At 38.2% G+C, this 27,011-nt stretch overlaps 1 protein-coding gene across 1 annotated transcript; it reads right to left on the bottom strand.

The window, feature by feature from the left end:
- Positions 1-783: 783 nt before the first annotated feature.
- On the bottom strand, positions 784-25,869 carry prkar2aa (protein kinase, cAMP-dependent, regulatory, type II, alpha A). Its single transcript, XM_051903802.1, has 10 exons — positions 24,391-25,869; positions 11,382-11,417; positions 9,018-9,154; positions 7,800-7,906; positions 5,020-5,173; positions 4,702-4,803; positions 4,436-4,510; positions 3,444-3,509; positions 2,152-2,290; positions 784-2,048 (listed from the first exon to the last, which is right to left on the bottom strand). The coding sequence occupies exons 1-10, from the start codon at positions 24,647-24,649 to the stop codon at positions 1,924-1,926; spliced, it is 1,200 nt and encodes a 399-aa protein (XP_051759762.1). The 5' UTR covers positions 24,650-25,869; the 3' UTR covers positions 784-1,923.
- Positions 25,870-27,011: the final 1,142 nt, after the last annotated feature.

Below are 27,011 nucleotides of genomic sequence, written 5' to 3'. Positions count from 1 at the left end.
AGGTAAGATTATGCAGCTTCCAAAGTCTTACATAAACCAACAATTAAAAATATCACACGCAGAATACAAGTACAAATAAATCGAGCCGATTGCAAAATGGACTGCTGTGAACTAGAACAGTGACAGGCTTATGATCAATGATAGTAAATCAAACAATATACTGACTTCTGAAGCCAGTTTTTGTGATATTTACATTCTTTTTTGAGTTGTGCCTAAGTGCTATTTAAACTACTTAAGACAATACTCCTGTCCTGACCCAGTGGAGGTCTGTACATTCCACGGGAAAACAATTAGCAGCTGGACAGCTGGCTGGAGGACAAACCTCGTGACAGGGACCCCGCAGCTCTACCGAATCATGCTGATACGTCCTGAAAGTGACTACATTTGTTGCAAAAGTTGGCAGCGACCTTGTGGTTATCTTTCTCAGACTTAATGCTGAAGAAAATGGCAGCAAGTGTCTCAGAGCCTTGAGAAGAGTGACTGTTTAATCTCATATAGTAACACGCAACCAGACTGTTTCTAGTAACAAGTAACTTGTGAGAAATTAGAGACAAAATGCCTCAGCTGCTCAATAGAACCCACTGGAAAGTTTCAAACAATAAAATAACAATTTAATATTTTACTCTGTTATTTGTAGGTAAAAGTAAATGATAATCAATAAAGGCACATTCGCATCAACTCATTAAATGTAACAACTACTACCGTGCAAGGTATTGTGTTTCAGAACATAGTACCCTACATCCTCTCCCCAAGGAAAATCTCCCCAAATAAAAGCAGACACCCTGATTTATCCAAAGTTTATTAAAAGTACAATCTGTAAATGCTGAAACTAGCCAACCCTCAATGGTGATAACCAACTAACAATATCCATCTATTGCCCTAAAGAAAAAATAACACTCCATTTCAAAACACTTGTATGGTGTCTCCAATCAAAAGATTACAAACAAAACTGATTCCTGACATTTAAATGGCACTGTTCCTGTAATTACAGACCGCACCGTCCAACACACACACACACACACACACACACACACACACACATACACACATACACACGCACACAATCATTCGCATCATAAGAGTCCCAGCAGGTTACCAAAATGTCTGCTTTATTTATTTTTCAGGACGACTCATTCAGAAAGACTAAAGGGAAAAAATTCGCACTAGATTCGGCCTCGCATCCTCCAATTAGGGGGCGGTGTAACAGCGAGTCAACCTTCAACAAAAATATGTAATAATAATAATATTAATAATAATAGTAATACATGAATCAATACAATGTGGAGTTTAAGTGAGAAAAACCAGTCACTGTGGATACCACCAGCAAAAAACTTTTATGCACCAACAGCAGGGAAGGAAACAGGTCATATTTAAACAAGTTTATCAAAGCTTTGCATTGTCATAAAATGCTCTAAAACGTTAAATTTTTGCACTTTTTTGCATTTTTTTATTGAAAGATATCAACTTTTTTCTTGTTTAAACATAGATTCTTTTTATCTTGTCTCTTTTTCTCTTTTCTTTGTTGTGACTGCAAGTGACCATGAGAAAGGATGGGGTCCTTGGCTGGGAATTTTTGGTGTAAGTGAATGTGAATGTGTGAATGTGTGTGTGTGCGTGCGTGCATATATCCTCTCCAGGCTGTGGTTAGTTCAGGGTCACAGCAGTTGAGCTGGTAATGCTTTTATTTCGTACTGAACAACTGACGCAGTGACAACAGGCATGTGTGTGTGTGTGTGTGTGTGTGTTTGTGAGGTATAATTGAAAGTGAGCGTGTTGGCTGGAGTATGAGTGTACATAAAAAGGAATGTGTGCCTACAAAATGTTTTGGGAGTGTATAACCTATGTGTCGTGTTGTATAGTGTGAGTGTGAGTGTGAGTGTGTGTGTGTGTGTGTGTGTGTGTGTAAGGCACGGCCAGTCTGTCTCAGTCCCTCAGGTCCACACTAGATCCAAACAGAGCCACCAGCTGCTCCTCATAATGGGCGATATTCCTCTTCATGATCTCTTTGCAGGGTCCCAGCAAGCGCTCGAAGGCTTGTATATCAATCACTGAAGACAGAAACATCATTCATGTGACATTGTTGTTGGAGCACTTGGCACACATTTTATTTCAATACAAAAATACAAGTCAGATGCCCACAGAGACACTTACCCAAGCATTTGACATCCCCTATAGCATAGGCTGAGGCAGCACGTGGTTTATTAGTGACGAGAGCAAGTTCTCCAAAATACTGCCCTCTACTGCAGCGAGCGATCTCGACCTCAGCGTTATCCTGTCTGTCTGCTTTCGTCTGGGAGAGACAGAAAAACACAGAAAGAACTATTTAAAAACGATATGTTGGCATTACTGTGAGGGAAAATTAAAATTGAAGAATGTTTCTACATTGCTACCATCACCAAGTAGAACTGCAAAAATAATTGTTTGGCCAAACAAATAGTCCCACCCCAAACCTAAGCCATTGGTTAAAGTGTTAGTTCACCCAAAAATGAAAATAATGTCATTTATTACTCACCCTCATGTCGTTCCACACCCATAAGACCTTCGTTCATCTTCGGAACACAAATTAAGATATTTTTGTTGAAATCCGATGGCTCAGTGAGGCCTCTGTTGCCAGCAATGCCACCGAACTTCTCAAGATCCAGATAGGTACTCAAAACATATATAAAACAGTTCATGTGAGTACAGTGGTTCTACCTTAATATTATAAAGCGACGAGAATACTTTTTGTGCCCCAAAAAAACAAAATAACGACTTTTCAGCAATATCTCATGATGGCCGATTTCACAACACTGCTTCAAAGCTTTACGAATCATTTGATTTGAATCAGTGGTTCGGAGAGCCAAAGTGATTTCAGCAGTTTGGCAGTTTTATACGTGATCCAAACCACTGATTTGAAACAAAAGATTCGTAAAGCTTCGAAGCTTCAAGAAGCAGTGTTTTGAAATAGCCCATCACTAGATATTGTTGAAAAGTCATTACTTTATTTTTTTGGTGCACAAAAAGTATTCTTGTCACTTTACAATATTAAAGTAGAACCACTGTACTCACATGAACCGTTTCAAATATGTTTCGAGTACCTTTCTGGATCTTGAGAAGTTCGGTGGCATTGCTGGCAATAGAGGCCTCACTGAGCCATCGGATTTCATCAAAAATATCTTAATTTGTGCTCCGAAGATGAACGAAGGTCTTACGGGTGTAGAATGACATGAGTGTGAGTAATAAATGACATTATTTTCATTTTTGGGTGAACTAACCCTTTAAGCAGAAGTCTCCAGCTAGTCAGGACGCTCAAATCAATCCATCAATGATGTCTCTGCATTTTAAGATGCATTTTAACATAAAACAAATGAACATCTGAACTTTTTTTTTTTTTTTTTACAAACTAAGCACAGTATAATAACAGAATTAAAGATAGAGGAAAAAAGAAAGATAAAGTAACTCACTTTACTCTTCATCATGATCTTCACGTCTCCAGACTCCACAACGTAAAAGCAATCAGCTTTATCACCCTGGTAATAGAGCAGCCCATAATAATGATAATGATTAATGATACAATAGCATCAGTCAGAGTCCTGATCTTCAGTTGTGCTCTATTATTATAGTGCTATAATTACACCTGCTCTCTCTCTCTTTGTCTGAGTGTGTGTGTGTGTGTGTGTGTGTGTGTGTGTGTGTGTTGGCTCTTTCAGACACGCTGTAGCTGCTTAAATGTGTGAGAGCTGAACAGAGGATATCAAGACTCAATGGCACCACCCACTGACTCACACAAAATGAATGTGACATACAGTGTGTATAGAGGTAAATGTACAGTGGCATTAGATTACCAAATATATGACCAAGCGGCATCTGCAAACAAATGATTACAATATATGGCAGTTTTGCAATGACTAACTGGTCCAAAGGTGATTTTTAGCAGATATATGAAGTCAGTTGTCCTTAAGTTCTCATTAAGTCCGTTTTCTTTTGTATAGAACTTTTCACAATACACACAGAATTTCATAATGTTAATAAGATTTTATTATAATTTTCATAATGTTTATATTTATAATGTTCTCAACATTTAGCAGTTCAGAGCTGGGCGATAGTTTACATTTGGCGATGATATGAACAATCCTTCAGATGAGATTTGCTATGTAGTATATATATTGCTTTATGTGGGTTTACCATATGGAGTTATATTGGAGTTATTAAGATACAGGTGTCCTGGCAACAGATGGAGGTTATCACAATAACAATGAACATTTGAAAACCAGAAAGTGTCAAGACACTTAATTTTGAATAGCATATCTACTGTTTTACATTTAAAACCTAACAAACTTCTTTTAATGAACCGTTTTGCTTGAAAAGTGTAGTTTTTAAAATGAACGCTACTTATTGTAAAGACTGTTGTTGTCCAATGTTTATACACCTATGTCCTACTTTTTGCAAAGCTCACCTGCATAATGATCCTCTCTCCATCATGAAATGATTTTACACCCAGCACATCAACAATCTTCATCCTCTCAGATATCTATGAAACAGAAAGTTGGGGTAAGTATTCATCATTTCATTACCAGTCTAAGAATGTAACAATGTTCTTCTCCTCCTCCTAAAGTTTTTCTGCAGTGTTCACTTCAGCTATCCAACCCTGATACTCTTGTACAGAGCCACTAAATAGCATGTTTGGCAATAGAATAAATGTTTTTACAATCATTTTCTCACCTCTAGTGATTTGAGCAGTGGAACAGACTCGATGAAGCATTCATACATCCTTCTCTTCTTTGCATTGTTCTTCACTATGAGTCTACGGAAAGTTGCCCGATCCTGAAACAGACATACCGCTCAGCTGAAAACTCTGTTGTGTTAGGATCTGGATTTATGCTTCTGTCACACTTATTGTCATTTCATATTTGTTATGAAAACACTGTGAAAGTGAAGCAGCAGTCATTCAGTGTTTCAACCACAAGGTGGTGCTGTTATAGAGCACTTTGTCAACAGGGTATGCTGTCAGTTCCCTTGCTCTCTCACACACACACTAACCAGTCCCCAGAGGGCTCCCTCCTCTTTAGCAATGATGGTTGCAGCACGTGGAGTGTTGTACATGAGGGCCAGTTCTCCGAAACTCCCCTTATTATTATACTGACCCACACAGCAGCCCACACCATCCTTCTGTACCACAATATCATACACACCCCTGAAAATACACAAAAACATACATTCAGTTAGTGCTGTGGTGGCAACTGTATTGTTACTACACTTCATTCTGATATTCTGACCTTCAAGAATTGACATTGAAAATGAGGAACATTACTATGGTTCAAGATAAACAATGAACAGGAATTAACATAAATTGCTTTTTGAAACTTCCCAGTTCCTTTATCGAATCACAAATTAAGTCTCAACTTGATTAGGGGTGCTATAATTAATCAAAATCACTGATGAAAATAAGTGACAAAAATGTAACTTTGTAGTAGTGAAAAGTGTAGTTAAAAGAATGTTATAATAACCATATTTAGATTTACATGGCCAGGTTATGTCAAGTGCAGCTTCATGTGGTTGAGATGTGTTTTTACCAGGATGCAGGATATTATATTACCGTAATATATAACATTTACATAATACTACTGTAAAATTCATGTATGCAGGTGTTATAAATTCAAAATAATGCAGAAGTTGCAATTTTTAAATAAACTCTCCTAAAAGCAAGTGATGTTGCTGTTCCTGTTCACTTCAAAGAGTGTGTGTGCATGTGTAATGCATTGCATTCAGTATGTAGTGCAAGTACATTTTTATAAATGAACAGTAACAAAGTATTCAGTAGCAGTAAATGTATTTGTAGTTATATATATATATATATATATATATATATATATATATGCTTATTAGAAAAAGGGCAAAAAGTGAAACAGCACACTTTTTACATGAAATGCTTTAAGTAAAATTTAAAAAATCTGACAGGGAAAACAACTGATAGATTAATCAAATATCAAAACAAGTGTTTGATTTGTTACCCAAAATCATGATATACGTAAAACGTTCAAGAATATTATACACACACTGGCAGCACACATAAAACTGTTTATTAAAGTGCCCCTGTTCTGCTATTTTAAAGGTTCCTAATTTTTCAGAGGTCTCCTACAACAGGTTTACATGCATATTACATGCAATAATTTTCTTCAAATATACAATGCACATCACCTCATTCCTCAAAGAGTCTGAAAACAGTTACTTCAAAGATTCAGTCTCTCTAAAGCCCAAAGTATACTTTGGCTGTCCGTGTTCCACGAAGGTCCACACACACATGTGCATACAACAGCACATGTGCGAGTGACTTGAAACCGACTTGAAACCAACTTGAAAACAAAGTCCACTAGACCGTCTTTCTGTGCTCACGGCCAAAAGAGTATACTTTGAAAGGCTCACGCGCTCAACTGTGCGCAAGACGGAGCAGAACGCGGAAAATGAAGTATACCCACCCGGGCCTTAAAGGATTAGTTCACTTTCAAATGAAAATTACCCCAAGCTTTACTCACCCTCAAGCCATCCTAGGTGTATATGACTTTCTTCTTTCTGATGAACACAATCGGACATATATTAATAAATATCCTGACGCATCCGAGCTTTATCCGAGAAAGTGCTTCCATCTACATCCATCCATCATAAACGTACTTCACACGGCTCTGGGGGGTTAATAAAGGCCTTCTGAAGCGAAGCAATGCGTTTGTGTAAAAAAAAAAAAATATCCAAATGAAAAAGTTATGATGTAAAATATCTAGCTTCCGCCAGACGCTACATCCTACGCCTTTCCCTATTCAACTTACGAAAAAGCTTAACTGACGCAACACCAGTTCCATTTTTTCGTAAGCTCAATATGGAAGGCGGTCTGGCAGAAGCTAGATATTTTACTTCATAACTTGTTAAATATGGATTTTTTTTTTTTTTACACAAATGCATTGCTTCGGTTCAGAAGGCCTTTATTAACCCCCCGGAGCAGTATGGAGCACATGTTTATGATGGATGGGTGTGGATGGAGGCACTTTCTTCAGCTCAAACTCGTTGGTATCACTCACTGCCATTATAAAGCTCGGATGCGTCAGGATATTTATTAATATATGTCCGATTGTGTTCATCAGAAAGAATAAAGTCATATACACCTAGGATGGCTTGAGGATGAATAAAGCTTAGGGTAATTATCATGAAAGTGAACTAATCCTTTAAATCCTTCCAATCCGAGAGCCTACTCTACTCTGATTGATCAGATGGCCTAGTCTGCCAGTCTGTTGTGATTGGTCTACCACTTACAGTGTGTGACTGAAACAAAACACTTATTACCATATCTGAATTTCAGCTCCGGAGGCTTCTTCAGCACTTGCATACACAGTGATAAGCACAGTAACGATGGCATCAGTTTTTCTGTATCAATTCCAGCGTGAGTCCTCATCCCTTTTATTTCCATGCAAAGTTGATTGGCAGCACTGAAAACAGCATCTTTTCAACATGTCAACAACATGAATCAAACAAATGCAAATTTGTTCCAGGCCTCAGCTACAACTACAGTGTATGAGCACAGGTCAAAGTAGATGCTGTTTGCAGGTAGCCAATGAAGATCACAGGCTAGCATTATGCAAATTTGTTACATAGGTATGTAACAGGAAGTGAGACTGGAATTGCTGATGACTCATTTTGGCAGTTCAGAATCAATTCTTTCTTTTAGGAGACGACAGCTCAATTATTACTTTGCAGACCTTTTACATTCAAAAACAGCTATATTACACACTACATATAAGGTAATATTCGAAAACGCACTTTACAGTACATACCTCTCGATTACATAAAAGTTATCCCCATCATCTCCCTGATCAATGACGTGATCTTGTGGCTGCACAAGAACCTCAAACATGGCGTCCAGCACCTGTGAAAACTGCTCCTGTACCAGAGAGAGACAAAGAGTCTGATGAAGAAAATGTGTTTGTGTGTTCTGGATCATATAGTACACATTTATGCAAAACTGCATATTTTGAAAAACATAGGCAAGTTTCTTATGGTTCACATAACAGCTAGACAGGAGTGCAACAGAATGGAACAAAGTGTGTTTCAACTATTTTTTATCTTGACATGTCATCTTAAAAACTCAACTATCATGGTGCAAGGTGGTGAACGAAGACAAATGAGTATTACGCAGTTCTATACCAAAAGATACCCTTATGCAAGTGAACATAGACTAACATTTAAAAAGTAGTGCAGAATGAATACGAGAACCATCTTTTGACAGACATTAAAAAAGGTTAAATATCTATAACTTATTTCATAAAACTATCACGGTCATTTTCTTGAAATTTATGGTTGAAACAATTTAATGAAAACTTTGTTACAGAAGTTAACGGGTGAATTTAAAGACGAACCTTTTTGAAGCAGGTTTTACCATGTTGACCGTGACTTTTAGCATAAATCCTGTCTATGCTAATGCATCTTTTAATTCACTGCCTTGAAACCACCACAGTTTCAAGTTTCACAGTATTCAACCAAAAATATTATATTAATATAAAACTAAAACATACTAATTCAACATCACTAATTGATTTGTCATACGCTGGATGACTAGTCAACCAGGATATAACTTTATCATAGTTAATATAATATTATGTAATAACATCAGCATAATATTATTTTAAAATTCTTATCTGCAAGTGTTATAAATTCAAAGTAATGCAAATATTCCTATTTTGGAAGCTTGATTACACATTTATGTAAACCTTCAAATACTTCATAGAATGTATGTTTATGTGTGCACCAAACAGGAAAAAACGATGTGTTCTATGACATCAGCAGAAAATAAACAGTAAAAATCAGTTCAAGTAACATATGTTAAATCAATTCCTTCAACAATGAACCAACAGTGGCTGCTTAAGTAAGGCACGTGTGAGCAGTCACACATGCAAACCAAACCTGACTGACTGGTCTGCATACATACAACCTGGATGACGTTTGTTTACAGTTTAATAGCCCTCATATCGGTCTGTGAGTGTGTGTGTGTGTACCTGATCAAGAGCCTTGAACAGCAGAATGTCCTTGCAGGCCTCCTGTAATCTACAACGCTGCTCGTCTGTTTTTGGATGAACAACTCTCGGCTCAGAATCTTCCTCATCATCATCAGGGTTAAAGGCCTCCGCACACACTATGAAAACGAATTACTATTTAATTACTTGACAGAAGTCATCACCAAAGCTACATACAAATGAATCAAAAACACTTGAAAAGGACTTTTCAATGCCAAAGACCCAAAATGATGTTCTACACTCCGTCGAATGCGTATGGCTGTCGTGCCGGAAGCTCGTTATTTTATTTTATAAAGTTTTAAATAAGGATATTTGTCTTACACAAACTCATCGATTTGCTTCAGAGGGCCTTTATTAACCCCCTGGAGATGTATGGATTCATTTTTTTATGGATGGATGCATTTTTTTTTTTTTGTCTTCAAAATCTGGGCAACCATTCACAACCATTATAAACCTTGGAGGACTAAGGATATTTTTAAATATATCTCCAATTGTGTTCGTCTGAACGAAGATAGTCATATACACTTAGAATGGCTTGAGGGTGAGTAAATCATGGAATAATTTTTATTTTTGCGTGAACTATCCCTTTAAGTGTGAAACCATCAGGAACCACCATTTTCCAGAACTCCAACCTATCTGGAGTCTCCAGAAGTGCAAGGTGTGAGGATCTCAGAGACTTAGGTTAGGTAAAGAAACCTAAAAAGATTGAGAGTGACTCTTGAAGGACCAGCACCACATCCTCTTGTACCACTGTTTGAAGAATTGAACTTCCAGAATCTGGCAGTAAAGTGTAGGAGTTCATTTTTAGTCTCCTATCTCCTATCCTGAAAATTACGTCTTGCAGACATGGAATAAAAATGATCTTCCAAAACTTACTGCCAGATTCTGGAAGATCAATTCTTCAAACAGTGGTACAAGAGGATGTGGTTCTGGTCTATCAAGAGTCACTCTCAATCTGCCTGTCTATAAAGCCCATAAAATAAAAAATAAAAAATAAAAAAAACAGTCTTCATGTATTTTACAACACTTCAGCTTGTGATTCTTATTAAGTGGGGGTCATTTTTTAGGATTCTTTACCTAACCTAAGTCTCTGAGATCCTGACACCTTGCACTTCTGGAGACTCTGGGTAGGTTGCAGTTCTGGAAAATATTGACACTGAAGACTAAAGAGTTCCTGATGGTTTCACACTTAATTATTCACCTTAATTCTTAATTATTTTGCAGTAAACGTGTCTTTTCTTCTCCACCTGTTTTTGTCTGACCCTTCTGGCCCAATGAGCATTTTTCTGTCCAATGGTCATGCTTTAACTTTGCAATTTCTAGTATTGCATTAGTATTGCATCCTTCTCATGAGCATTTAATAATTTTTGACTTTTCAGTCTGAGTGAAATCTCTTTTGGCTCATTTTATCTGTAAAAGAAAACCTGCCTAATAATTATGCACACCTGAATATAAGGTGTTTTTCACTTCCAGCCTTCGTGAACAATTATATATCACTTATAAATGATTAAATACAAAATTAATAGTAGTTATTAAGATTGATGTGGTTTGGAATTGGTAAAATGTGCTTGGAAAAACATTACATTTTAGAATTCAAATTTCAAATAGAAAGTTATTTTCAGATATAGTTCATGTTATTTTAAACTAATTATATTTGACAATATTACTGTTTTTACTGTATTTTTATATTGATCAAATAAATGTAGCCTTGGTGAACTTAATGTCTTTCAAAAATAATACAAAAAAAAAAAAAAAAAATCTTACTGACCCCAAACTTTTGAAAGGTAGTTTATCACAGTACTTTGCCGGAAAGGAGAAACAACTTACATTTATTTGTTACAAACAAACAAATAATAAAAAAAATTAAAAAATATTTAGTTATCCCAACTATAGGCAAGATGTTTATTTTGTATTGCACACTTTTTGTAAAATATTTTATTTCCTCTCAAATTTTCCACAGGCCAAATAGAACCGTTTTTGGCTCCCAAGGTGCCCACGGACCCCAGTTTGAAAACTCTGCTCTAGAAGAATGGACAATGCTTGACTTGACAAAAAAGTATTCTTCTCAATGCATTAAACATATCTTTACTGGTAGCATACTGAGATTCCTTCATATGATGATGTGGGATTTTAAAAATCCCACATCAAAAGAGTGTACATGTTGAAAGAGGGGATTTTTTTTTACTGGAACACAATTGAAAGGGGCAGAATGAGTGGGCATACTGGCGACGTAATTACTATAAAACAAACACAAGAGGAAATGACGGAAAGGCAGAGCACTTATCGGACACTCACACACACACTTTAAACCACATGATTAGTGCAATGACGTCAAACAGAACTCACCCGACACTCTCCGGTTAAATCTGCTGGGGGGAGGAGCTGTGGAGAAAAAAGACAGAGAGAGTTAATGACTGTTCAAATTCTCCCATGCTTGGTGAGAGCTGCAGACTCACAGACAATGTTAACGATCAAATTTAGTCTCCAAATCTCACATGTGCCCTTCAGTAACTGTGTGGGCGTGTTAAATATTCGGTAAGGTCAGTCAAAGGCCTGTCCTACAGGCTGTACCAGTTTCAGGAGATTGCAATTATGTGTGTACGATCACAGTTGAGTGCACTAGCACGACTCTCAGGAGCCCTGCAGGTCTGCACTCTCTCCTCCTCCTCCTTTCTCATGGCGCTGTTACAATCCATCAGGTCCATTAACTCTTTGGTGTAAAACTAGCAATAATCTTTATCTCACATACACACTCCCTTGTTAGTTAAGTACCTTCTTAAGACGTTCCGCTCATAACCAATAGCTCTATAACAAACAGATTTTCACATACCAAAAAGTATCATCATGTTTGAACACACTTACAGTAATTAACCTGCAACACAAATGCATCTTCACGTTAAATGCCACCAAATTGTGTGTATTCATTTCACACATAAGCATTCAGATTTACACCTCTTTGCAAATTACTTAACACTGTGTGTGTGTGTGTGTGTGTGTGTGTGTGTGTGTGTGTGTGTGTGAGATGTGTGTGTATAATGCCCAGATAAGGCAGCTTAATACATGGCCGTGTTGTAAGAGCACTCAAAGAAATCAGTGCGTGCATGAGCGTGTGAAGTGTTGTGAGATGGGGCGCTTCAACCTCACGTGTAGGGGATATAAAGTGGACAAAGTTGCCATGACAACAAAATACAAGGAAGACCTCCTCATCGCTATAACAACTATCCCCCCCCCCAATACACACCCACTCACTCGCTCAGCAACCGGGGGGGTGGGGGGGGGGGGGGGGGGGGGGGGGGGGGAGTGTGACACAGGAAAGAAGAAACGATAAAGAATAACGGGCGAGGGCAATATTTCTATGAATATACAAAGTTGATCCATTAAGAATCATTAGAGGATAATTTACTCCAAAATGAAAGTTTTGACATCATTTACTCACCCTCACATCAGTTCCACACGCACACACACACACACATACACAAAAGATCAATTTCCATAAATTTCCATAATCGATTGTTGTATAAAATTGTCAACTTTAACCTCTTGGTTAAAATAACTACTAAGTTATTACGTTACTTAACCACTTGAAACAGATGTGAAATTTAAGACATTATTTACTGAAAATCTTTCCCTCCATCATTGTTCTCACATTTCATTTGCAGTTGCATTTTTGCAGTATGGCTACAGCTTCAGAAGAGATGGAATATATCAGCACACAAGTCACAGTGAAATCTGATACTTGCGTGAGTATCATAGTACTTGCATCAGCATCACCATCCACTTTTCTTGTAGGAAAACAAGAAAAGTGGATAAGCCATAATGTTTGTTTTAAATGTCCCGTTTTATTATACTATACTGTTAAAAAAATTTGAGGTCAGTAATTTTCTGCTTGATTGCCTTTTTTAAAATAAACTTATTCTTTTATTCAGCAAGGATGGATTATACTGATCAAAATTGATAGTAAAGACAATTATAAATGATTTCTATTTTAAATAAATGCTGTTCTTTTTCAGCAACTTTCTATTACTCAAAAAATCCTGAAAAATGTATCCCAATTTCCACAAAAATATTAAGGAGCACAACCAATTTCAACATTGATAAGAAATGTTTGTTGAGCAGAAAATCAGCATATTAGAATGATTTATGTTAGAAGGATAATGTGACACTGAAGACTGGAGTAATGATGCTGAAAATTCAGCTTTGCCATCACAGGAATAAATTACGTTTTTCAATAGAATTTAAAATAATAATATAAAATATAATATATAGAATAATATTATTACATTGTAATAATGTATCACAATATTACAGTTTTTGATCAAATAAATGCAGCCTTGGCAAGCATAAGACTTCCTTCAAAGACATTTAAATCTTACCGACGCCAAACTTTAGTCTATATTATACGGATATCATCTAGGGGTGGGCGCTATACCAGTATGAAAGTGACAACCGGTGATGTTGTGCCACGATATAGATTTTGCTATACCGTGGATACCGTTAAATATTCATAAATTCTAATTTTGCATTTGTATTGTTTTGTTTTGTTTAATTTTGTACGATACAGAGTCGAGGCTGAACGTTTAACTTTTTGTCCTCTACTGTGTCCAACGCCTCACTACACAGGCATTAATCAAACACAGAGAGCATTGAAACAGTCCAAATTAATAGAGCACAAACCACCTACTCAAAAACACAACAGCAACAAATAACTGTGCATATAGACAATACAGGAGTGGGAGAAAAAAAAAAAAATCGATGCATAGATGCAACGATTCTGGATTGATTATGAGCATAGATGCGCAATGACGCTGCGTGTCCACTGGCACGGATCAGAGCGAGCATTTAATTAATTCCTACTGAAGTTGAGCGTGAAGCTCGGAAAGTTCGGAAAAGCTGAAGCAAATTACATTCGCGCTATTCATTGTTACGCTTGCAGTTTGTGGTCTCGCCCGCCGGTAGGCCTGTTTTCCTTACTAATGCTCCACGAAGGCATCATTTATGTTGTTTGGAATGCTGTGGGCTTATATATTAAAATATGAAATTCATTGACAGAAGGCTGCTTTCGATTTCAAATTCTCACGTTCGCTTTGTGAAGCGTGCTCGCGCATGCGGCTGTGTGCAACTATAGTGCTTAAATGTACTTGCTTCTCAAAATGCTTTTATGACGCGAAATTGATATAACAGTCAGTTATGTCTTAAAGTATTAAACATACAGGACAGAAACTTCTTATATTTCAAAAGAGATCTGTGCATAGTCTGGATGCAGCTTATTAGACCTCCCGCTATGGCATCAGTAATAATCAAACAACCGTAAAGCTGAGAAAGTGAAAAATCACTAACAGCTCTTGAAAGGTAAATGTTCTGAAAGCACTCTTTGTTTATTGCTTTTAATGTTTCGTTGTTCCTCTTTATTATTTACTAGGGGACTCGCTTGTTTTGAAACTTTATATATGTCCCTATATAAAATTCTTAACCTACAGTTGTATTAATGTATTTTTAACTTTTAATTATTTACAAAGTAAGCTACTTACAATTCTATATATTATTAAAAAAATAATTAATAAGCAAATTAATTAAGAAAAAAAGTAATCAAGAATCCTTTTGGAATCGGATCGTGACTCCTAGAATCGGAATTGGATCCGATGGTGAGGTGCCTAAAGATTCCATTTCCCACCCCCTAGATAAGATACATATATTGCCTGCAATTTAACTAAGGTCTACTAAAATGTGATTCCAAATTTTTTTCTCATATCGCAATATAATATTGATATCGTCTGGACAGTGGAAAATATCGTGATATGTATTTTAGCTCATATCGCCCACCCCTAATATCATCTAGATATAGGGAATATAAATATTTTATTTTCCATGATATAAACCTTTTTTTTTTTTTTTTAAGTTTTTGTTTTACACATTTTCAATCTGACTGCTAAGAAACGTTAGCAAATCATATGATTTGAGGTATTAGATCCAAAGACCTGCCAGAGTTTAGTATTTTAGGATTAGGAGTTTGTTCAAATTACTACGCTTAAGGATAACCAATAGTACAAAACAACAGTAACCCGAGAATTACAAAACTTAAGGGTTGTCTTGTCTGTCTTCTTATCTCCCTCTATGTCATTCTAGATATCCTCATGCACACACAGTCTTATCACTCTCTCTCATTGCTGGCAAATATTAGCCAGAGGGGGAGAGAGAGAGAGAGACTAGTAATTTTAAAAGTAAACAGAATATGTGTGTGTAAGCTCTGTGATTGTACAGCTAAAATCACTTATCATGTGAGAGTCAGCTACTAAACTGCAAACAGTTGTGTGCTTTCTCTCTCACACAACATGCATAAACAACGATACCAAAACATGATAATAAACAAACACATAAACATCATCTAATCAATGCCATTTATTCGTGGGATGGAAAAGCTGAACTTTCAGCATCGTTTACTCCAGTCTTCAGTGTCACATGATCCTTCAGAAATCATTCTAATATGCTGATTTGGTGCTCAAGAAACATTTCTTACAATAATATTATTATAATAGTATTCATTTCTTTTAAATAAATAAATAAAAACATGACATTATTAACATTTATTTTTACATTATAAATTTTCTAAAAATAAATAAATACAAAAAATAAAAATATAATATTTACTATTTAAATTATAGTTAAAAAAAAAAAAAAAAAAAAACCTTACACAATTCAGTACAAAATATTTGAAAACAGACAATGTGCATTATTATACATTGTCAAAGCAGAGCCGACACGACTGGGGGCGGCTATCAGTCGATACTATAGGGCCCGTTCACACCTGGGGCTTAGTCACTATATTAAGAATGTGTCTTAAGAACTAGTTTGACCAACTTGCAGTTAACCAAGGGGTAATCAATGTTATTTTTCCAATTCAAATTACACCAATCTACCTTTTTATGTAACGGACTTTAAAAAATTAGGACCACTCTTCAAGAAAAACATTAGCGTCTTAACTTTTAAGACTAGTCTAAGTGGTTTATGCAACTGGCCCCTGTGGTCACTTTATGCAATTTTACTGATCGGATAGCTATTCATTTCGTTACAACTCTTTCATTTACACTCGGCCACAAAAATGTCTCTGAAAAACAAATATAAATCCGATCTTCAATTCCTATTACGTTATATGCAAATTTAACAGTTCAAGTCAATGAGAAGCAGATATAAGCTGAAACAGATATAAGCTGCAATTTTTCTATCATCAGCTAATTTCAAGATCAAAGTCCGCAATAGGGGAGAAAGCGGTATAGCACTGGTAAGATAATTTAGTCTCTCTACTTTGAATGAAGAGGACTGTTGAGCTTCAGGATGCGACACAAACTTTGCTTCATTTTTGGCAGTTTGTGCGTCGGCTTGCTGAAGACATACTTACTTGGCTACTCATTTGCGACCAGATGTTAACAGACCCTATACACGTTTGCAAAAAGTACAAGGGATTCTACACTATGCAACATTACCATAACACAATGAATAAAGCACCCCTCTTACACAGAGAAAACTGCTCGGCTGATTAATAAAATCTCAAACAGCTGTACAACTCGTAAACAAGAGGAAAACACTCTCTCCCCCCTTCCAGCTGTAACCAATCAATCTTGGTGTCTGAATGTGGTGCCTTTTCCTTCACTCTCTACAAACTTTGTCTATCTTTCCGCAGCACTCCATTTCTCCCTTTCTCTCTCTCTTTAGCCCTTATAAGGTAGTGTAGATCTGTCTAGCACTGTGCAATGTGGGTTTAACTCCTTACTGACAGCCAGAAGATTACTTGGAGTGAGAGAGTATGACTATAGTACCAGGGATCAACAGAAACAGATATTTACTCAAAATACACCCATTTTCTTCACTTTCTATAAACTTTACAAAAGCATATGTAAGGACTCAGTGCCAATAAAAATATCTGCAAGTGTGTTTTTGTGCATAATATGAACATTAGAGGCAAGGTCAGCTCTGCCTCTGATTAGCCAAGGCCATCAGTCTGCTTAATCTGCACCCTGACTGGACAAGGCCACTGTCTGTTCTTTTAACCCATCTCTGATTGGCTGATACGGTATTATGTGGTGATAGCTGAAGGTCAAGGCATGTCCAATCAAAACATACACCTCGCAATTGGAGTCCTCCCATTGGTTGCACTCCTGTCCCAATGACCTCCTCTCCTTGAGCCACCACCACTAATCAGACTGACCTGCAAACATCTTACAAAGGCTGAGGGGTAAACTTGTGTGTTCGTGTGCGTGTTGTTGTCAACTAACACGCAAAAAAGGGTATCAGAACAATGTTTCCCACTCTGTTTAGTGGGTAAGAAAGAGGAAATTAAAGATTTAATTGGAGACTAAAATAGTGTAGGCAACAATGTAGATAATGTTCAGGGTTTCCACATCCTGTCTAACCTTTGGCCTTACCCACAATGCCTTGAGAGGGAACAGCTCCGTTGCACTGTTGGACAGATTATGGTTTATGCAATGTGTAATACAGCGATCTGAACTCTTAAACCTAAATAACTTCATCTTAACTTATTTTCTGCCAGTGCAGGACTCAAAAATGCAGAAATAATGTGATAATAACCTGAAGTCTATGACCAGCAGCTGAGATAACACTTCATAAGCTCTTATGACCACACTATAATGCTGCTTCTGAAATCAATGACCAGGGTGGGAAGAACAAACAGGGCCAGGGTAGATAGTCACCCTCTTGCTGATAGATAGGAGGAAGTACTAAAGTCCAGATTGTTATCGGAATCCTCAAACATGAAGAATAATAGATATAGACACACCCAAGCATACAAAACACAAACAATACACAAGCACAGACAGGAAAAGCAATATCGAAGCATATTCCCTGACAGACAGCCATTAGCTGGTGCGCATGTATTCTTAAAGGGTTAGAATAAAAATTCTGTCATTAACTACTCACCCTCACTCACCCCCAGACAAGTAGAAAAGACATTGTTAAAATAGTCCACGTGGTTCAACCTTAATGTTGTGAAGCGACAAAAATACTTTTTTGTGCGCAAATACAAAACAAAAAATAACTACTTTTTTCAATAATTTCTTCTTTTCTGTGTCATTCTCCTACGCTGTTCAACGCTGTTCCGAAGATGAACAAAAGTCTTATGCCAAGTTTACACTACAGGACTTTAAACGTCGGCAGATCGCTGTGCTGTTCAGACTACATGACTTGCTGTGGAGTCTTTAAGTCGTTGTGGTGTTCACACTACATGACACTACGTAAATGATCCGCAACAAGGGGTTACACACCACACGAGCTAACAACGACTCCCCACGACCCAACGACTTTATTTGAAAATGGACATTGTGAAGAAATTAGATTAAATTTTGAATTCAATTTAATTAAAATTAAATGAACCCTTTCACACATAAGTTTAAAATATTCTAGTTGACCTCCCAGAGTTAAGGCCACCATTAGAACATTTCCTTTATTATTTCCATGACGACGCGTCATAATTGTCACGTGACACACTGCAGCCACACTGTATGACAGATGTATCGCATTTCTCATCATGTCATCAACTATCAGATATTCCGATTCTCATATATTTGCAAGTGAGTGTTTTGTCATTTAAAAACCTACATCATGATCTTTATTTTTATCTATAACGCAAGATGGGCGCCACCTTGTTTTATAGTCCGATTTATAGGCTACAACACGTGAATTCATCCATTTGTACCGAAATGAGAGTGAGCTTTATAGTTACTTACACAATGTGTTTCGGATATGAATAAACGTCAGCAAATTATAGGCTATTTGAATGGATTGTTATTGCTGCTTCCATAGACACAAGTGTATATTTCATTGGCTGTCTTGTCGCGACACGTGACACCACAGGATATCGAGTCAGCCGACAGCTCCAGATATTTAGCATGCTAGATATTTGTCTGGCATCAGTGAGGTGTCGGCGACGCGTCAGTGAGCCTCTTTGATGCGTCGTTGAGTAGTTCACACAAAAAGATTGGCGAGTGCCGATCACCCGCTGATCTCCCCCTGATCACAGCCCGACCTGTCGGCGAGCTCATTAACTTGCAAATCAGGCTTAAATCGGGGTTAAAATCCTGTAGTGTAAACTTGGTATTTTATACATTTTCAAAGTGGAAACAATGAAAAGTGCAGTGAATTCAATTTTTCTCATATTTTCTGTTTTTTTCTGCAACTGAAAAAAATATATAGTGCAATCTTTTTCTTTCTGAAAAGGAAAAAAAGAATTATTTATGTTACTTTTATGGTAGCCATTTTAACACAAATTATTCAGGACCTTTACTAATTAATTCTTGACAAAACTGCAACATGGTTTTGGCTCAGTAAAGGTCATGAAGACTTTCTCAGATAAACCACATCATGGTTGTGACAACTCGCTAACTGCCTGAAAAAGCTACAGTTCCCTTTTTCAAGTTTTAGTTTCATATGTCTATAATGTGAAAAAGATTTTACACTCACTACTGAGTTTCAGATGATGCAAAAACAATATTACAACTTGGGTCCTGTCAAATCACACTGACAACAGGCAACCCAGCAGTGAGAAGCAGCACAAACAGGTTCTTTGACACGCTGTTAGGGTATTTGCAGGTTGTTGTGCGAGTAGAGACTCTGAGTCCTTAAAACAGCAGACTGCTCTGTTCCTCTCTGATTATCCCGCTTAAAACAAAGAGTACACCCTCATCCAGACAGACAACCTAAAACAAATAAGCTATACACTTGCACTTTATACTTCAATTCATTTCACTTTAATTTACAGTACATCTTTTTTATTAGTAACTAGGGTGCTTTAGTCATTTTGCTTTTCTGCCTGTCAATAATTTTGTGCATTCAGGGTAGGGGTTTTGTAAAGAGGCCATGTGGTTAAAGAGATGGTTGTGTTCCAAGTTTGGCGGAAGTTAGCAAAACAATTGTGATGTATCGAAATTCTCACAGAAACCAACAATACGTGATAGAGTATGCAAGTCTAAGCGCAGTCAAATCCATCCAAACTTCTGCATGATACATTGCCTGTTCTGTAGTGATGTGCAGATGTTTTCTTGACAGCATGACGCAAAGTTAGAAAGTGGGATGGTCTTATCTATGGTTCACTGGTTCAACCATGCCCCAGCATGCTCTGGATTCCTCAGCTCACTAAAGCTCCGCTGTAGAACAACACATTACAGGGCCTGAATTTCTGTGCAGGGTTGTGGGTATCGTGCATAATTTTACTCATTCCTGCAGGTTTCGTGATCACAACAAAAGCGCGCACACCACTGATCTATTTAAGTGGCGCATACATAAAGCCGCCTCTCAAACAGCTCACAAGTACCAAACTGAGTTATTTTTCATGGCTAATTGCGCTCAAAATTATGTCAAAACACCCATCACGGTGAGTATTCAAGTAAACAGACAGTTTTGGAACGTAAATAGCTGAGAAAGAAAACGTACGTTGTAACAGTATATTGGATCCGTGGCACAAGCTCTTAAAGTGACAGCAGCCTAATATTCCTGCTGCAGTCTGTCATGTTAATCAAAGAAGAAAAGACAAGAAAAGAGAAAATCACTCACTGCTCTTGACTGAATAACTTTTCTAACTTTAATTGTAAGCATTAATCTGTATTTAATTTTTACAATGAAGACTATGCAGTGCTATTTTTCCATTTGATTACTTTATTTAAAAGGTATTAGTTCACCCAAAAATGAAAATTCTGTTATTAATTACTCACCCTCATGTCATTCCAAACCCGTAAGACATTCGTTCACCTTAGGTAAACAACATGAAGATCTTTTGAAATCTGAGAGCTTTCTGTCCCTCCATTGACAGCAGTGTTTCCCATACATTGATTTATTTGTAGCGGTCCGCCACAATATCAACAATCAGTGCGTTTACACCCTCATAATGTGATTATAATGGGATTTTGGCAATATTGCGATTATCTTCGTTCTTCTTCGGAACACAAATTAAGATATTTTTAATGAAATCCGATGGCTCAGTGAGGCCTCTATTGAGAGCAGAGCCACTGAACCTCTCAAGATCCATAAAGGTACTAAAAACATATTTAAAACAGTTCATGTGAGTACGGTGGTTCTACCTTAATTTTATAAAGCAACAAGAATACCTTTTGTGCACATATATATAAATAACGACTTTAACAATATCTAGTGATGGCCGATTTCAAAACACTGCTTCATGAAGCTTCGGAGCTTTACAAATCGAATCAGTGGTTCAGAGCGCCAAAGTCACATGATTTCAGCAGTTTAGCCATTTGATAGGAGATCAGAATCACTCATTCGAAACAAAAGATTCGTAAAGCTCAGAAGCAGTGTTTTCGGCCATCACGAGACATTGTTGAATATCATTATTTAGTTTTTTTGGCACACAAAAAGTGTTCTCGTCGCTTTATAATATTAAGATAGAACCACTGAACTCAAATGAACGGTTCTAAATATGATTTTAGTACCTTTATGGATCTTGAGAGGTTCAGTGGCTTTGCTCTCAATAGTGGCCTCACTGAGCCATCAGATTTCATCAAAAATATATTAATTTGTGTTCCGAAGATGAACGAAGGTCTTATGGGTGTAGAACGACATGAGGGTGAGTAATATGACATTATTTTAATTTTTGGGTGAACTAACCCTTTATCACTGCTCTGTGCGCATGTGCTCGGACGTACACGAATGCCATGTGTTGTTCACACAACTTCATGAATGAACTCCGTGACATTATTCTGAAGTTCTCTCTTCTCCAAATCACTAAACTCTGTCAACACAACTCGCTGCGCAGTCTCTGCTCCGTATCTTCATTCATTCAGCAGCATAGGCAAACCCGGCATTGCGATGTTCATCACGGTGCCGAATAATATCCAGTACGTCCATACAAATGTATTTGGAATTTGATGTGAGCAGATTAAAATAATGGCTGGTAACATGCACACTGTATGCCTATCTGAGTGTGGTATAACCATACTTATTAGCAAATAATAAGAATAATGAAAATTGCATGTAAACTGGAGTAAAGAGTTCTGCTTGTGTCATGTAAACATCTCACTGCGATTAAGACCTTACAGTGATTATGAGAAATAATCGCATTATTGGTGCACATGTAAACGTAGTCATTGACCGCCACAAATAGATTTCAGTGCTTCCCATTCATTAACTAATCTGTGGCGGCCCAAAAAAAAACAAAAAAAAGAAACATAAAAGGTAATGTCATGTTTTGCACCATTGCTATCAACATTGCTATCAAACAAACTAAAATGAAAGCGCGATAAGGCTTTGTGCCTTTATCAAATTGCAAAAGATTGTCTGTTTACGCTACGCAAAGAGAGCTTGACTGCAGTTTCCGTCAAAATAAAAGCTCACATGTTTATCTCTTTTAAGTATGAGGACAAAACTAATTATGAAAGTTTCTTTTATTTTTCGGTGCTTTAGTTTTACAATATATGGCTATTACTGTCATAGGAATAATATTATAACTATTATTATTATGTTGTGTAATGTAGACTGAGACACTGTATCACAACTAAAAGAGGGTTGAGTCCCCTTTAAAGTTCAGATACAAGCAAAGTCAATGCACAGACTCTTTTCTTTGTTCAATTTGCACACTGAATATGGGTTGGAGCTCTAAATTTTGAACTCTCAAAGTGCTCCAGATGAATTTAACTTTAAAATGTACAACATTTTCTTACGGGGGGGCATGCCCCCGGACCTCCCGGGAGGGAACAAGGTCCACCCGCCACAGTTACACAAAAATCCTGTGGGAAGCACTAGACACTCTACGCAACTACCAAAATCAAGCCCCAGAAAGGTAGTAAAGACATCATTAAAGTAAACTATGTGACTTAAATTTTATTAAGCGATGCAAGTGCTTTGTTTGCGCAACTTGTTTGCCCACTTTACTTACAAAATATTAAATCTCCAACGCAACAACATCTGCTCTCGAGTCAACAACACGCATGTGTCGTGGGGCCCTCATGAACGCACGTTGGAAATTAATTTTCAAGGTTCCGTATCAAAGTTAGAACTTCCAGAATTGTGACAACATTAATAATGATAACAACTTTCTTGGTAACTACAGCACTTTTTACTTGAAAAGCCACTCAGTTTTTCTTAATTTCTTAACCTTTCAAATCTGACAGCTCCTCAGTTTCCCACAGAATTTTGGGGTATCTGAGACTAGCTGCGCACTTCAGAATCTTGGTGGATGCAGTGGGTCATTTGGTATTGTTTGCCTACTAAATGCATTTAACATCTGACTTGTCTTTAAAATGTCATCTAAATGCTATAGTCCAACCGAATCCTTCGAACAATCTATTAGATAGAGACTACAGCCCAATTGCAGCCAGATTATAACTGCGCATGTAAAAGTACTTACTGGTACAGTTAGTAGACATACTATCATTTGACATACTGCTTTTTGCATTCTTTATAGCAGTAAAGTATGCACATTAGGACGTGGGAAGAGAATGATGTATCTGCTCAAATACAAACCACTGAAAGTGCACATAAACCTTCACACTCACTGATCTGAGATCAGAATTAACACAGAGATAGGTATGGACTTCCCCATTCTGTTTTGTAAGAGGCTATGAAAACAATTACAGAATTAAATATTAAACAATCAGCGTAAACAGGGCATAATCCACTCAGACACAGGCAGGCATTGCATATTAAGCGGCTTGATGAAATATGATTAAGCAGTTTGGGAAGGTGCAACAATCTCTGTATCCATTTCCACACCTCTTCCTCGCTGTTCTCAAAGGTCAGATTTCTCTCAATGACTTCTTTTCAAGAATGCTTTAATTCACAAATGCAGACTTAAATGTCTGCCAGTGAAATCTGCTTGGTTTCCACTAGGAAAGTGCAGCTGCTCGCTCTGCACTACATGAAAGGAAAGAGGGGCTGCTTTGATGTGCGCGAGCGCACCTCTCTCCATTATGAAAAATCCCTGTTAGCATTCTCAATGGCCAGCCCGCATCCATTCATACGAGCAATTCATACAGCACGAATGGGCTAACATCGCTAGACCGATCACACACCACAGCCGTCTCTATTCAAGAACACAAATGCATAAATATTAATGCAAATCTATTAAGCGTGCATACTATCCCATATTAATTTTGCATGCATTCTGGGGATGCCTTGTGCGGGCCACTTGTCACTCTGTCAATCAAGCGCTTGGATGGGAGCTCGAGCGAGTGCCATGGAAACAGCCTAGATAAGGCTGTTCCTCACGTTACCCATCACAAGGGAAATCTGACACCCTCGTTAGTCGTGCAAACAGGCTTACACTAAAACAAACTCAAGCAGCAATATCTTCATCTTTTACAGGTGGCGTAATAAACTCATTTAATAAAGAGGCACTCACGCTCAAAATCTGAGTCATCGTCCTCGTCATCTTCGTCGCCGTTCGACTCTGTCTGCATCGGTTCGCCATCAAACATCACTCCCTTTCCCCCGGTTTTGGTGGCGGCGGCCGCCCCGGACCCGTCCTGGTTCCTGGTGTCCCGCAGGCGGGTGAAATACTGCACGGCAAACTCCACCAGGTCCGGCGGCCTCTGGCGCAGCACCTCCACGGTGTAGCCTTGAAGCAGCTCCGTCAGACCGACTGGAATCTCAATACTCATGTCTAAACAGTAGTAGGAGGTTTGTGCAGATATTTGACCCTGTTCTAAATGGCTCCTGAACTATGGTACAAAAATATAAATCAAGTCTTTCCCGTATCAGTACATGCAGCGGGTTGCAGCGCAAGAAGCTCGTGAGGGACTTAGTTAAATTTGGTAGCAAAGGTCAGCTGAAACCAGCACAACACATAAGATTCTTCGGTTTTTGTTTCCCAAGGTGGGAATTAATCAAGCCGAGTAGTAGAAAATAAAGGCTGATAGCTCTGTTTCCTCCTGCTTTTACTCAATGGATCTCTTGGCAAGGATACTGTACTGTGCGTTGAACCGGTAACTATAAATTAAAATCGCTTCGCTATTGTGTCGTATGGTACAAAATAAGCAATGAATAGGAGTCAAAAGTGCAGTTAATAAGATTACAAGCTGATTAAACCCAGGCTGGGAGTTAGCGATGCAGCTATCTGAGTTAGCAGAAGAGGCCTTGCCTTTGCACAAAGCGTGATTAGTTTGTATCTTTGACGTTTTGTTGTCTAATACCTTAATAACGGATATGCACGAGAGAATAACCCAATCGCGTGCGAGAATAAACTTAATATATGTAAATTCAGAGAGCTGTTGATTTGTATGACAGCTCCGTCTGTCTGTATCACCAGCGCACAGATCCGCGTCTCTCTTGTCCGTTTTTTACTCTTAGGATCCGCTGTTTTTGGTTGTTGTAAACACGGCAGGTGTTTTAGAGGAGTGTGGGTCACTGGCTCTACCGCGGAGGTAGCTGTGTCGTCGTCGGGGACTCGACAAGGAGGGAGGCCGCGCCGGGGTGAGTGTGCAGGCGGCCCGGCGCTGACAGGGACACCGGGTGAACCGGACAGGAGGGAGACAAATCAGGCCTTCTTGTCTTCGGAAATCAGTGTCAGCTGTCACCAGAAAGCACGAAACGGCGCCCACGGAGACGACGACACCGGCACTCGCGCGCCTCCAAGTACGAAACTGCTATGAAAATCCTCGTTAAACTCCAATCTCTGAGAGCTGCGGATATTCGCGTCGCCTGTCGTTGTCAGAGCCGCGGTCCGGAATGGATATGTTTCTGGACGTCGAAGAAAACTAATTTCGCCATGAATGAGCTGAAATATTCTCGTTTTTTCCTGTAAGAACAGACCGTTGGTGCCTCCTGACAAGGCGCACACTCTCCTTCTCCACCGCGAGCCGCTGAGCCTCGGGGGCGCGGTCACAGAGTTCGAGAGCGAGAGCGAGCGCGTCAAGCCCTGATGGACTGCGAAATTGGCCAATCGCAGAGCAGCATGAGACAGAAGCCCCACCCCTTTTGAAGCGTGTGTGCGAGATTTAGGAAGTGGGTGAAGATGAATTGATCTGCGGGGCTGTAGTAGGGGGGGTTCAGGGCCAAATTCTGACCTCAAGCAAAGCTGAGCGTTGAGAAATATACGGAAGCACCCTCTCATTAATTTAAGTGAATGAAAAAGAACAAAAATATAGAAAAAGCCCCCCCGGTGGAACTATTTTAATACACGAATCCTCGATTTGAGTCTTGAGTCATGATGAATTCTATAAATGCGCTGTATATGCAACCATAAAACGTAAAATATTAACTTTTGTTATCTAAAATAAGAGCTGATTATTTGATTTGGGCTACTTAGAAAACACAAAGCAAAGCTACAGTCTAACTGTGTCGATTCCTAGAAGGGCTCCATGGCAAAAATGATCACAGATTGACAATTGACAATTGAGAAGGAGTTCCCTGTCAGTAAATATAGAGCAGTCGATCTATTCTCGGGTCTCCATTCAGGTCGCAGGTAAAGCCGTTTCCATGGCCACACAGAACCTACCTTTAAATCCTCCAGTTATTTTCCTCGAGGTACCCCTGCGCCCCCTGCCGGGTAAAAATAGTTCATGGTAACATGAGGATTTCCTTTTTTAAAGGCATTGTTCATTCTGTTATTTACTCAGCATCATGACCCGATTTTTTTCTTCTTCTGTCACTGTGGAACACAAGCCGTGGAAGTACGTTTTGCTTTGGATAGATGCACTTTCTTGAGCTTTATACTTGTTGGTCCCATTCACTGCCATTATAAAGCTTGGATGCGTCAGGATATTTATTAATATAACTCCGATTGTGTTCATCTGAAAGAAGAAAGTCATATACACCTAGGATGGCTTGAGAGTGAGTAAAGCTTGAGGTAATTTTCATTTTAAAGTGAACTTGTGTTGTGTTAGGGCAGAACTCTACAATTCACAGAAAAGAGGAATGTTAGTCATTCACAAAAATCTACTCATCCTCTGTTCCTTGCATGTTTGTTTATTCAATATTCATCATGCTTTTTAGGTGTTTAACACATTTATACACGTTTAAATA

The sequence above is a fragment of the Ctenopharyngodon idella genome, chromosome 8 (genome assembly GCF_019924925.1).
Source record: "Ctenopharyngodon idella isolate HZGC_01 chromosome 8, HZGC01, whole genome shotgun sequence".
Lineage (NCBI taxonomy): Eukaryota > Metazoa > Chordata > Actinopteri > Cypriniformes > Xenocyprididae > Ctenopharyngodon > Ctenopharyngodon idella.
Note: the sequence above shows the minus strand (reverse complement) of the source record. Positions and strands in the feature narration are given on the sequence as shown.

Coding starts and splice junctions, on each gene's coding strand:
- prkar2aa (XM_051903802.1), bottom strand. CDS start 24,649: ATGAGTATTGAGATTCCAGTCGGTCTGACGGAGCTGCTTCAAGGCTAC. Junction 4,511..4,701: donor CACTGCTCAAATCACTAGAG/GTGAGAAAATGA, acceptor TCTGTTTCATAG/ATATCTGAGAGGATGAAGAT. Junction 2,291..3,443: donor AGATCATGATGAAGAGTAAA/GTGAGTTACTTT, acceptor TGTCTCTCCCAG/ACGAAAGCAGACAGACAGGA.